General features: G+C 33.7%; 1 protein-coding gene across 1 annotated transcript in view; it reads right to left on the bottom strand.

The window, feature by feature from the left end:
• Nucleotides 1-14,274, bottom strand: part of RYR2 (ryanodine receptor 2) — a 406,115-nt gene that overhangs the window by 127,019 nt on the left and 264,822 nt on the right. The window contains exons 41-50 of the mRNA XM_026846439.1: nucleotides 12,663-12,936; nucleotides 9,678-9,792; nucleotides 8,993-9,125; nucleotides 7,738-7,841; nucleotides 6,169-6,304; nucleotides 5,299-5,485; nucleotides 4,717-4,822; nucleotides 3,326-3,446; nucleotides 1,899-2,068; nucleotides 700-920 (exon numbers count right to left, since the gene is read on the bottom strand). Coding sequence (XP_026702240.1) covers nucleotides 700-920; nucleotides 1,899-2,068; nucleotides 3,326-3,446; nucleotides 4,717-4,822; nucleotides 5,299-5,485; nucleotides 6,169-6,304; nucleotides 7,738-7,841; nucleotides 8,993-9,125; nucleotides 9,678-9,792; nucleotides 12,663-12,936 — 1,567 coding nt within the window. The remainder of the gene's footprint in view (nucleotides 1-699; nucleotides 921-1,898; nucleotides 2,069-3,325; nucleotides 3,447-4,716; nucleotides 4,823-5,298; nucleotides 5,486-6,168; nucleotides 6,305-7,737; nucleotides 7,842-8,992; nucleotides 9,126-9,677; nucleotides 9,793-12,662; nucleotides 12,937-14,274) is intronic.

Here is a 14,274-nt window from a genome sequence, read left to right as displayed (position 1 = left end):
ACCATATTTTTTTTTACAGTACTGTAATATAAATGCCTGTCATTTCTGAACACATTTCCACATTATGCAAAAAAATTTTATGGTGAATATTAAAAAAAACCCACCGGTGATTTGAAAGCCTAAAAGTTGCCAACTTTAATTAGAAATTGATTTCATAAATTCCTAGTAAACTTCTGATAATCGAAATCGAGTCAATCGAAAAATTGGATAATACTCCACTGGTTTTGAGACTGCAGATACTCAGACAAAATTTTCCCCATAGTTGTCAATAATGAGGTAATAACAAAACTATTGATTAGGATTTCAAATGTAACACAACATAAACATCTCCATAGAACTGTATAATCTACTGATCATCAAACATACTGCCAATCTGTACAGCTATAAGTATTTAAATGGCACTTCAGTGTATGCACAATTCCACATTTCCAGAGCTTTCTCTTTCCACAGTATGTCCTCTTAGCTAATCACCAAGGTTTTAATTCAAAAAAACAGTAATAGGAAAATAACCAAGGGCATATGAGTGATCAATAAAGTTGCAAATTGAATACAGTGTATTAAAAATATCACAGCCATCTGCCAGAAAAAAAGAAAAATCTTAATTATACTATGGTGGCATAGTTCTGCATTCTTGTATTATAAATATCATAGGTTACTTTATCAATTAGCATTCCTGTACAGCCAGGAGTATTTTCTTACCCACAGATAGACAGCAAACACTCTTCAATAGAATCTCGCTGAGCTTTGGTAAGAGAGCATCCCTTTGAGAGTCTGTACACAGTATGTAATAAGGAATCGATGAGTGAAGCATGGTGCTCTGTGCCAGCAAAAAGAGGAGCACACCTGGTCAACAGAGGCAAGACTGCCGTGCAAAGGTATCGATTCAGAGCCAAAGCCATATCCGTAGCACTTAAAGCAGCCTATGAATTAAATGGGACAGAAATGAGATTTGTCTCATCAATGTTGTTACAAATGAAAAGAACTTCTTGTTTGTTTTTCTTCTTTAGTAGTTATAAAGACAGAAATTTCCAAAATACACAAACAAGGATTTGATACTTACTGGAAGCTGGATGCCTAGCTTCCTTTCCTGTTTCTAAAGTCTCACAGTTGGCTTCTGTTTTGTTTTGTTTTTAATGAAAAAAAACATAAATGTAGCCATTCAAAAACAAAACCATTTCTAAGACTATGTTGAAAAATGTCATAGTTGCTTAACAGAACACTCCAAAATCAGGTAATACCAGTCAAGACTGCATTTAAAAGATTCAGTAGGTTTCTGTGTTACGATCAAGCCCAAGTTCCAAATGAGAAAAAAATCCTCACCTGCTCTCCTTCTTAAATAACAACATAATTACTTTCAGAAAAATGTTGACATAAAAGGTCAAATAAGGAAGTTAAGTCCATGTCTTAATCCTCATATAAGCTCTCTAAATCTTACCTATTCGACCAAGCCAGCTAAGAAAAGTTAGATGGAAATAAGGCTCACAGAAAAAAAGGCAGCAATTTTGACGAGGAACTAAAACAAAAATTTAGTGATTTCCTAAATAGGTGTCCCTAATAAATGCCCTAACAAACGAACACTTTCTGTGTATCTCTGGAAAGAGGCTCTCAGTTCTATGCTTCACTGGCAGCTTAATATTTTGTTCTATAGCACAAGCTCAGAAATTCTCCTGAGGAAAGGTATTGCATCTCTTATGGATTTGGGGGCTCTTTATAAAGTGAGCATTGTTCTGGAGAATGCTTCTTCACTGTTCTTCAAGGATTCTCAAAGCTCAGCAGCAGGCAGCTCATCCAGCATTTGAGAAATGCAGACTCAGAAATAAAAAAATTTTTGAGGGATGAAAACTGCTGCAGTGTTCAGTGAGATAACAGAACCAAAATAACAGACTTAAAACTCTTACCGTATCTAAAGAAGCAGCTGCACGAAGATCTGGCAGAAAGCCAACTTCAAGAAGGTGTAGAAGAAAATCCTGGTCCTCAATTCCATAGACCCTGTCAAGGAACAAAACCATGGCTGCCTTGTGATCTGGGCAAAACCCCGCAGACATGTCAGGTTCCACCACAGTACCATCTAAAAGGAAGAAATAAGACTTCAATGACAAGGATCATCCTTCACCAGCAGACTAGGCAGTCATATTATTACTTGTCAGAGGCTTTGAGTCTCTGTTAATATCTAAGCATCTTCTCCATGGTTTTGTTACACAAAGGCAACCTATCTGTAGTTAACTGAAAAAGAATGCATAAGGCAAATTCTACCCAGATAGATCTCAAAGTCCATACAAGCTTTATGTATTAAGGGATTCTTATTAGTTGATATTCTAATATGGTAAGTACCCAGAAACATACTAACTCATCTGCAGAACTACCTAGTTCTTAGAACAAGTAGAGAGAAGAAAAAATTACAACAATTCGACATCAAGCACCCCAGAAATGCAGCACTAGTGAGCATATCTGTAATGTATGATGATGAATTAAGATTGTGCTAAAAAGTCCTCTGTATCGGAAAAGTTCTGAAATATCTGAAAGGAATTCATTGAAATGTTTTTAAATTTTCCTACTTTCATTTTCAAAATCAAATTCTATATCTATGTGCTGTACTTCATGCTACTGAGATATCACCTATACATCTATCACTATTTGGAATATAAATAAATAATTGTGTAATAGAATGCCTGAAGTTTTTATATCTTCTACTGTAACCTATTGGACATTATTGTGCTGTAAATCCCTAGAAAATCCATGTTGCAATTATGTTCTCTCTCCAGATACCCAAAAAGCAGATGTAATTCCCTTCCCTTTTATACTGACATTTACATAGCTACCACTATTGCAATCAATTCTATGTAGGCAGAAAACACAAAGAAATGCATTTGCATATGTATGTCACACCTATAAACTTCACCATAGTTGCTGAAGAACAACTCTGGTGTCTTAGTAAAATCTGCTAGAAACAATTGATAGGGTTAGAAGAACAAAAGCTAAGGATTATGTTATCAAGAAAAGAGACTAATTTTGTAAAATATTTTAGAAAAATATAAAGTACTTATTTTTAAATTTCTTTTTAAAGTTGTAATAGGTTTTCATGATTCAGTTTAAATGAATGGGATTTACATCAGTGATTTAATTGTTAATATTATTCACCATAGCATGCAGAAAATTTTTTTAAAAAATGTTTGAAATACGTTTGATTTATCTTCTAATTCACATAATAAATAGTTTAATTTCTATAACATTTTCAAATTCCAAGAGAAGTATGAATATCAATGTCATTAAATTACAAAACATAAGAATGGGATGGGACAAAAAAAAAGTAGAAGAATCATCTTACCTTTAGCTATAGTCGGCATGTGGAAAGGAATACTAATTACTCCCACCAAATCTTCCAGTGGAATCAAAGACCGTAGAATTGATCTGATTCTAATGGCTTCCCCTTTACCAGCATGGATTAGCTAAGGAAGAGACAAAATATTAACAAGGTCTTCTTTTTGTCTTATATATGTGTTCATTTTCTGGAAACTTCCTGAACCACAGAATGACTGCTCTCAAAATCACATTATAATTAATAATGTGAATTTAACGCAATCTGTATTTATTTGCTGTATTTTGGATGGAATCAAGTTGTTTGGTTATTAAGTAAGACTAAGCCCATCTTCAGAATGGAAAATTAGGTAAAACAGGTGAACAAAGCATTAAAATGTAGCATGATGGGGAAGCAAAAGCAGATTTTCAGATTAAAAAAGGCCATTTTTATTATACTTGATGAATAACACCACCTTCAGATATCCCAGTAGTTTTGTTATGGGTTTTCTTTAAAAAAGGCAGTGAGACAGGGAGAAAACGAGATTTTTTTTTAATTTATTTAAACAAAACAGATATTCATATTCTGACTTTATTATATAGATATCTCTCTCCTTTCTCAATTTATCGATCTCTGCACAAATCTGCTCAAGTTATCGATCTCTGCACAAATACTGCTCTATACTGATCCATATGAATTAGGGCATGTTTCAGGGTGAAAAGAGAAACTATGCCTTACTAAGTAGAATTTCTGAAGAACAAGAACCTATTTTGAAATGTAAACAACAAATATTTTCAAATAGCTTCAAGCTCTTAGAAACTATATGGTAAGAGCTTGGTTTTTATAGTGTGAGTGTCTAATTCTTTGTATCTAATGCCTGAAATAGTGACATCTTACTTTTGAGAAGGTTTGTCAGTGTGAACGAAGAAGTCTGTGTATGTCCAGGGACAATGCTTATTCATACATTTTAAAAGAATGTCCTATAATATTTACTCTTTTAAATGCAATTTAAACATTCTTAAATAAGTATATGAAGAGAAAAAAGCCATAGATTAAAAAAAAAAAAAAAAAACAACAAAACTAAATTGCTCTACACCATTAAAATAAATAGTGAAATTTGATTGTCACAATGGACAATCAAACAATATTCATGACAAAATGTTGTTGAAGACCAACCAGAGGGAACATTAATAAGAAAAGCAATGGAATAATTTGTTTAAAAAGAACAGCTTCCGAATAGTTTACAGAAATTATTGTATATTAGCAGATGAACAGATTATGTATGTTAAAATACTACGTAACCATACCACTGTTTAATACCTGATATTGCGTTACTGTGAAAAAGCCAAACAGCAAACCACTGAGCAATCAATAAAACAGCTATGCCTTTACTTTCCAATGCATGAAGACATAAAACTTACATGCATTTCAGGGGCACAGCGTCCTAAGAGATCAATCAAAGCAGCATAAAATGTCATGATTGCATTTCCCATGTGAATAGTGTCATCTTCTTGTTCTTCCATTTCACTGTAATTAGTTAAATGTTAAAACAATTAAAAGATTAAAAAATACAAGAAAGTTTTTACATCAGCAATAAAAAAAGAAAATCTGCTCATAGGTATAACAGCTTACACACAGTGCCTTCCTGTTAACTAGTGGACTTCTAACAGACTAACACTGAATGGAATTTCTCTCAAAAAGATTGTTGTGACATCTGTGTTGTTACCATTTATCTGTTTCATTTTGCATGAATGGATTGATTCTTAACTGACTGACAAAGAATAAACAGATTTCTAAAGAGGATTTATTATTCAGAGAGAGTTACTTAAATTAACAATGCAGAGGAAGAACTATTTGGTAGAAGACAAACCTCTACCCTCCATAGAATTCAAGGAAGAATCCAGCTGATAATTCACATGTTAAAACAAAGAAGTAATTTCAAAGCTTAGATTATAAAACAAATAAACAAAATATGGCAACATAAGCAATTCCACTGCACCTACAGGGTTTTACTAGATCCATTACTTGGGGAAGGTCCATCTCTTGTTGGATCTTCTGATATTTGTATTGCTTCCTCCATGGCAGCAAGTAAACCATTGCCTCCTTCTCCTCTCAGAGCTGGACCAAAACATTCAGGTCGTCGGATAAGCAGTCTGACTACAACATTAGCATTTTCCTCCACACTCTCTCCTACCACATAGAACAAATATAAAGATTTAAGATTGTATCTAAAAGACTTCTGAAGCATAATCGGAAAAAAGGTACACAAAAGTTTAGAATGCATGCATCAGTAGATACTTTTAACTAGAAAACACTTTAAATATTATGAGAAAGTTACATAAACACACATACTCCTCTGTTATTGTATAAAAGCTATGAAATAAAACATGTGATTTAATTCAAAATTAAATACAGCCAAAAAAGTAACTATGTAATAAAAGCTGTATAAATCATCACTGAAGCTACTGATTTGTAGTAAAGACTCACAGTCAAGTGAGAGAGTTAATGAAGGGACCAATATAGCTGCTAAACACTAAAACTGAACTATCTAAGTCTTCATCAAAAGATGGGGGTTTGGCTCCATGTCTAGCATGAGTCATAAAAAGATTTAGGACTCTGCTCTACTTCTAAAGGAGATGTGGGCACTTCAAGACTAAAGATGGATCTAAAAAATGGTGCATAGGCTCGTAAGACCATATATGACTTGTGAAATGGGCATCTAAGTTACTGCGTGCCTTGTGTAACTCTATTCTTTCTGTAAACTGTCCTTTAAATTTACAGTAACTTATCAAGTTGGTTTGTATTACTATTTTAAGTGACAAACTTATTTGAACATCAGAAGAAGATATAAAATTTAAAGACTTCTACTCTACCATTGCAAAAAACAGCAAAACGAAGAAAATCCAAATATCGCTCTCCTTCAACTGGATTCCATCCAATGTCTGGGTACCCTTTAGAAATCAGCAAAGGACAACTCTGCAATCCACATCCAGCCAAGTAGCGAACCACCTAAAAGCAAGGTAAAATAAAAAAAAAAAAATTAATTGTGAAAAACAAGTGCAGTTTCAAAGGGAAGCATCCTTGAATATGGTGTTCACATTCTATTATCCCCAACAAAACCATATCATATTTTGGGCAAATCAGAAGAGTAGCCTCTTTCTTAGTTCACCTTCCCAGTCTTTTCCTACTTCTGCCATGAACTGCAACACCTTACTTATTTCAATTCCATTTTTCTTCTATCTAAATCACTGCTTTGCTATCTATATCTCATTTCTCTTGCAACCCCGAGCATTACAAATTAGTCAGCTTTGCAATATTCCCTAACTATTAATACATACTATCGATATTTGAAAACACGTCTTTTAATATAACAGGTCTACTCTTTTAACTACTCTCTGTTTTAACCTTTCCTTTTCACTTGCCTTTTTTTCTTCCTTTCTTTTTATACACACAACAGTAACACTCCCTACAGTCTCAATAGTAGTTTTCAGTTGACCCTCTCCTTTCTGAATTGCAAGAATTGTAAGTATAGTCTTTAACCAATTCAGAGAGTTTCTTTTTGCAGGCCATTTATAAGAATGTCTGAAAAAGTCCGTTTAAACATACATGGTCCATCTTCCCGTTCTTAGAAAGGATGACAGACCTACAAAGGATGACCTTTCCTACAAAGGTCATATTCTAGAATAGGTCTTCAAGAACAAATTAGACAATCTATTCCACTGTCTTCCTTCCTATTAGAAATGTTTTTTACTGTCTATCTTGAATCTGTCTTTCCATTACTTAAGATGCTTTTCTTATCCACCACTGACATAGTAACCATTATGCTATTCCTTCTTGCAGCAGCAATTTATATATTCTACATAATTGTCACATGCTCTCTTCAGTTTTTTATCCTTTAGTCTAATTAATCCCACCTCCTTCAATCTTCTCCAAAGCAGGTTTAAATGTTAGGAAAAAATACAGATAGATACAGATAGGTATCTCTATGAAAATTTGTCATATATATATATATACACACATATACACACATATACACACACATATATATATATATATATACATATATATATTTATTTAACAAGTTGTCACAAGGCTTCTAGTAATCCCTATTGCATTATGTCAGTACTGCATGCCACCATCAAGACAGAACAAAGAAAGATTTTAGCAATGAAGTTTAGCTGGGTTTAGGCTCCACTATTTCCAGCGCAAGAGCTGCCCTTGAGGCAGTTCCTTTTGGTTACATCTGTGTATGTCATAATTAGAAAGTCAGTCCAACTATCCACACCACCAGGAGAAAGAACAATCAGATTTTGATATCTTTCCTCTGACAGATATCTAAAACTCACATATAATTTTTATAATATTGAATTTTGATTACTCCAGGAAACAGGAATCTTCCCCTCTCTACAGGGGAAAAACTGCTTGATAAAGAGGCTACCAACCTTCTCCAAATCAGGCTCCCTTAAAGCTAGTGCAAGTTCATTGTTATCCATCACAGAGGCTGCTGCAACATCTAAAGGAGTTGATCCTCGCATAGAAGGAGAGGCTGTTAAAATAACATTTAGTTTCAACATCAACTTAAAAAAAAATTCAACGAATTAATAGGAAATACATTAACAATATTTTTTAATAAATATTTCATTATTTAACATGATTATAAGCATCTAATTTATACCACTCAGTTTATACTACATCATGCACTCATATGAAATGTGACATTGATATGAAGTCAAAATACAATGTTCAAGCTAAAAACTACATTTCTTACACATTCCTCATCACACTAAGATCTCATTCTTTGTACTTAACTGACAACTTCATTTCAAGGAAAAAGTAGCAGGGATTTTATATCTAAAACACTGACATTTTATCAAATGTATTGAAATGGAAATATCTTTAAGCTTTACAATATATGTTATCTATTTCTTTTAAAAATGACATTAATTATAGTATTAGAAAAAGCTAAGGTTTCATATTAACACTCCAAATGCATTTGATTTGGGCACTTTCTCTCCAAAAAGATTTTTAGTTTATGCTTCTGTACCTATATATTAATAAGGAATTTGTGATCAATATAAAAAAAATACTATGATGATTCTAAATAATTATATATTTCCAATTACAAGTATTAAGTTAAATAAAGAATAAACTTATCTCCTCTATAACACTTCAGCCTAGAAAAGAAAGGCTAACATTTTAAGAAAATTTCAGGGTTCATTTCTGGGCATCTATACATGCATACCAAAGCAAATGAGCCCTGTATTTCTCCCACTGCCATAGGTGTATACTGAACAATCTACAGAAGAAAGTGCAGGGGAGTAAGCTTGAGTAGTGAGAAGTAAGCCCTAATGAAATGTTGCCAACACTTATCTCTGATTCTCTTCATCAAAATCAGGATTTTATTTTGTTCTTCAAAATGTGCAGCTGAACACCAACTCTCTCTTAATGCTCAGGCACATAAAAAAAAGAATATACTATATCGCCTTAACAATACAGGAGATTGTTTGGAGTTAGCAATACAGTTAATAGTTAGCAATACAGTAACTGAAGATGGTTTTGCACTAGGTGAAGAAGAAACTTCAACACAGGGGGATGCAGAAAAACACTGGTGGTTTTAGATATATGTATAAAAATAGGTAGAAAGTTTTAAGATTTTCGTTTTGGTTTAGAATCTCAAAAGCCACACAGATTACTTACCAAGACCAACACTGCTGTTTTCCAGTAAATAGCTAAGATGATCAAACATAGCTTTTTGATTCTGTCTGCTGATGCGGCAAAAATAACACAGAAAACGACAGCAGTTTGCCACCATCTTTGGGAAAGTGATTTCCTAAGAAGCAAATAAAACCAGACTGAAGCTCAGACTCTAAGACAGGCATAAAAGTTACAGAAAATCATTTATGTAACAGCCTTTTAACACTAATATTTATGCATTTAATTCATTGCACCTCACTGAAGTTAACTGTTTAAGTTTAACCCTGGAATCAACAGGGCATTCTTAGCAAGTAAATAAATCCTTAAGCCCCAAGGATCAAGGTATAAGTTTGAAAAACAAGAGCTGGGGTCACCCATATATTCTACATTAAAACATGAAAGAATGGGAATGCTCAGATCCACAGAGTAATACTGCATCAGTTAATTAATTTCTAAAAAGATATCCCCTTTAAGATCCAGTAAGCATATAAAGTGCTATTTGCAGTTTTTTCTTTAAAGCATCTGAAATTACAATGCTAATGGATGGATAGATTCTTCTAAAAACTTAGTCAATTATTGTGCTAATAGAAATTTGGTCTCAGTACCTCCAGTGACCACTCAGCACCTTATGGGATAAAGCTTTGAACAGCTATAGTCTAAACTATCTTCTAAGAGTGAATTGCTTTACCTTGGATTCTCCTCCACCAAGCACATTTACCATCACTTCCATGACAGTTTCATGCATGCCTAAAGCTCTCATGAGATTTGGATGTTGGTAAAATACTTTATTATTCATGATGTCTCTACAGGAAAACAAAATAAAAAACTGGATTAAAATGTTATGGACCAATAGTTTACCCATTATGTTATTTGCTGATTTACTATGAAATTCTTCACCACCTGAGGTGGAAAAATTACCTCAGGGACTTTTTCAGGTTGAGTCTCAATCTGAAGTACATTGTGGAAAAACCTGACCTTTCTTTTCTCGTATTATAGTTACTGACCTAAACACCACTTGATTACACCAGAGTAGAATGCTCTTCTGTTTTCATTAGAAATTCCATTCCAGATCTAAAAATATTTTCTGACAAAGATCAAAACTGCTATATTTGCTTAAATTTTAAATTCAACTCATCAATATTTTTGCTTCTTTTCAAAGCATTCTTTTCAGAGCATTTCAATATTGAGACATTTGACATCTGCCATCAAAACCAAGAAAAAACAATTGTAGGGGACAGAGAATGTATGTCCGGTTATCCTCTAAGCATCAGAAACAGAATCTGCATAAATATTAACCTCAGTTCATGAGTCACTGCTCAATAGAACTCTTCTACCTATTTCAGCAGAACAGATTTACATACTTTAAAATCAGTCCTAGATATTATAATGTGAATATTTTATGCAGACATGTCCAACAAAAATGTCTGGTTTAAAAATTATATTTCTAAAACCTGTAATTAGTCTTGAAATCACATACAAGCCATAAATGTAAAAGCACTCAGGTCAAGTGAGAAAAGGACTAGCAAGTCACTATAGAAACTACTGTTAACAACTGTTCAAATTTCATTGTATCTTTTACAAAAGCAGTCTCTTTTTTTTCTGACCTCAAACTCTTGCAATCAGTCAAGGCAAATTTTAGCCTTATAAAAGATGAGAAATGAAATGGACCGTTCCATCACTCTAAAAGCTACAAATCTGCAACTATTAGTCATGCAACAGTATGCATCCAGTATGTCTGATGTAGGTGGCACTGTAAGAGTTTCTGACTCCCAGTAACTCCCAGAAAGATTAGCTCATCTTTCTCTCCTAAAGCTGGATGTCATATCTGACATGACAGAGGATAGGCCCTGCCTCCAAAAGCTATCCATACCACATCTCCTTTCTGCACTAATGCTTCATGCTGTGGAAAAAGACCTCAACGGTATCAATCTGCCAAGACATTCTAAAGTCTTATTTCTTTAAAGCAGCTTTCTTTTACAGAAATACAGTTCAGAAAGACCTCAGGGGCTGGCCAGCAATATTACAGTATTTTGGACTGTACATCCACTTTCAGTATTCTGTTTAACTGTGGACTGCATTATGATATTTCATACTTCAGAAAAAAAATCTTAATAGCATTTCTGAGGAACTAGTTTTTATGCAGGAATGAGTGAAACTTTCATTTCTCAGCTGCTTCCACTTGCAGAAAAAAAACCTGGCATTTCTAAACAGGTGCTGGAGCCAGGTTGGGCTACAAAAGGTACAAACAGCACAGCTGGGAAGCCTACAAGACAAACAAGACTATAGGAGGCTACCAAGAAGGGTGACAGGAACAGGCAGCGAGAGAACACTAGCTTAACAGAAAATACTCCTTCTTCCTTACACCAGACTTTCACATATCACCAAAAATGTTCTTAAAATTAAATCAGATTCACAAAATCTGAGCTTTTGATTTGTAGCAGAAAATGTTGAGGAAAAAAAAAAAAGAAAAACAAACAAAAAACCAAAACCCCAAAACAAAACAAAAAAAAACCAAACACAAACAAACAAACAAAAAGGAAGCAGAACTTGAAATTAAATCCCCTCCTAAGACTGTGGGTTTTTTTTTCCCCAGGCCGGAATCTAGTCATCACTCACTCATTTTAGACCTCATTAGCTTAAGTGAAATGTATCAACTTAAATTTGGAGTACAAAGGTAGATTTAAAAATATCAGTATTTTGTGTGTCTTGACAGATGACAGACTTTCCCCTTTGCCAAAGCTTTAGCATGAGTACATTGAACATTGCAACAACCAGGGAACACTGATGTGACCCACTAGCAGACTAAGAAGTAGGCATTGTTCATAATGACACTACAAAATTATGTAGAGACATTATATGGATATTTGAAGCTTTCAGTAAGCTCAAAAATAAAGAAAACGCTATTTTGCACAACAAAAGCTTTCTCTTCTCCTTGCATTCCTGAGATTCTTTATCTTTGGTTATCATAGCTCTTGCTGATTGAAGATGTCTAATAGATCACACCTGATTTTTAATTCCATGAGACACCTCTCAGATGGTAACATTTATTTGAAAAAAGTGAGAGAAAAAACCAAACTCTTTGCTAGTAGAATTATGTTTTCTGTACTGTTTTCTTCAACTGTACTCTTTATTAGGCTATATTTCACTATAATTAATCATATAATTTGGAAAAATAAGACTGGGTGAACTACGTCATAGTTCAAATAATTGCCAACTACTTCAGTGCAATAAAAAGATGGCATATATATACAGACATGTGTAGACACAACTCCATTAGCTGACTGCTGGGGGGAAATTGTACATTTCAACAGCTACCATCACTACATACATATAAAATGGACAGTATTCTTGACAGGATTCTTCACAGCCATACTATTTAAAATACGGTAATAAGATATATTGTATAGTATCATAAAACACATATATGTTTTCAAGGTTTCTTACAAGAAGTCTTACAGATGTCATTTGCTTCTCTCCAAAAATAATGCACATAATGCTGCAAAAGCTCTATCTTACAACTGAAGATACTGCACAACTGATACTAGGTGTCTGCATTTACACTCTATATATAGACTATACACATTCAAGCTTCATGTATAACTTTGGCCATAACCATACAGCAAATAACAACAAATATTTGTAAGTAAAGAGATGTTACACTCCAGTTATTTACCCTAATCCACGAATCATAAGTTTCTCTTCTTCCTTCCCCATTCTGACACTAAGCAAGGAACGGATTTGGCCAAGGGATGCCAGAAGATTGATTGTGTCTTCCACAGACACACTATTTATGGTGTAGGTCTTTGGAAGGGCTCGAACCAGGCCACCAATACCATCATATTGGCGGTGTAGCAATACAAACATGGCCCTCACTAACTCCGGGTCTTCTATCACTGATTCCTGGGCCCAGCGTACCATTGTGTCCGAAATCAACTGCTGAAGAGTAGCTGTGAAGAAAATACATAAATCAAAGAATTACCATGAACTGCTCAATTCTCTACTGTTAATCCCTCAGAACGCATTATGTAACATGAATTGGAATGAATTCGATTCTTAAAACGTACTTTTTTCTTGGTATTTCTTTAGTAGACTGTCAAAGAAAAATAAAATCACACAAGAGAAGCAGAAACATTTCAAAACCAAAAGCCTATATGTAAAGTTAAAATACAGAAAATCTTATAACATGAAAAATTATGAAGACATACAAGATGCTCACAGTCACCAGATTTATTTCTACATATTGCTTTCAAATTTTTCCAGGAATCCAGGTCTGAGGGGTTTTTATACATATTATGAAGTGAAACTGGAAAAAGTAGCACATGCAAATGGTGTATTATTTATTTACCTGTCTAAGCTCTGTATCAACTCAAAATTTTATAATGTACAAACCAGAATAATTTAACTTAGTCCTTTGCCAAAACTAAAGGCCCTTCAAAAGAAACAAAAATTAAGAGACTCCAATCAAAGAAATGGCAAACATCATTTACATATTTTGAATTCAGTCTCTAATGAAGTCAGAAACCCATACCTGGTATTCTCACTGACAACTATTTTAGGTTGGGTGATATAGATAGATAGATAGATAGATAGATAGATAGATAGATAGATAGATAGATAGATAGAGATAGAGAGATAGATAGAGAGATAGAGAGATAGAGAGATAGAGAGATAGATATAGAGATATATTTGGGAAACTCATATGTTAAAGTAGGCAAGCTATATAATGTCAGTTAAGATTTGAGTCTACTGTTAGAAAAATTACTCATGAACTAACAGTCAATACAAAGTATTTGATAAAGACTATTGAATAATGTTCTTTTTCCCATCTCAGGGAACTTCCATTTGGGTTTGCAAGACTTTGTCAGAACAGTTCAGGATCCTCTTGAGATATACTGATAGTTATACACTAGAGAATTTCACCTTCAATACTTACCTAACTAATCAATTTATTTCTATGCCAAGCAGATAACTGCAAAAGTTCAAGAAGGTAAATTTGGTAATCTCTCCTGAACTTCAATAAACCGCCTAATAAATATTCTAATGTTGAAGAAGGTGGCTGATGCCGACTAAACATCAAAAGGATTTTCAAATTAGAAATCTATGTGTTGAGACACTAACATGATTCTGGAGTAAACCAGATGCAATTTCAGGCTAAACTCAAACAAAAAAATAAAGTAAAAGTACTTAAAGAAGATTTTGAAGGGACAGAAGTTTACAGAAAAAAGAACATTTAACAAAGAAGAGAATTTGTGCTAAGATGAGGTAATACCTGTCTCTTATACACA

The sequence above is a fragment of the Athene cunicularia genome (genome assembly GCF_003259725.1).
Source record: "Athene cunicularia isolate RWA chromosome 3 unlocalized genomic scaffold, athCun1 chr3_part1, whole genome shotgun sequence".
In the NCBI taxonomy this organism is placed as follows: Eukaryota; Metazoa; Chordata; class Aves; order Strigiformes; family Strigidae; genus Athene; species Athene cunicularia.
Note: the sequence above shows the minus strand (reverse complement) of the source record. Positions and strands in the feature narration are given on the sequence as shown.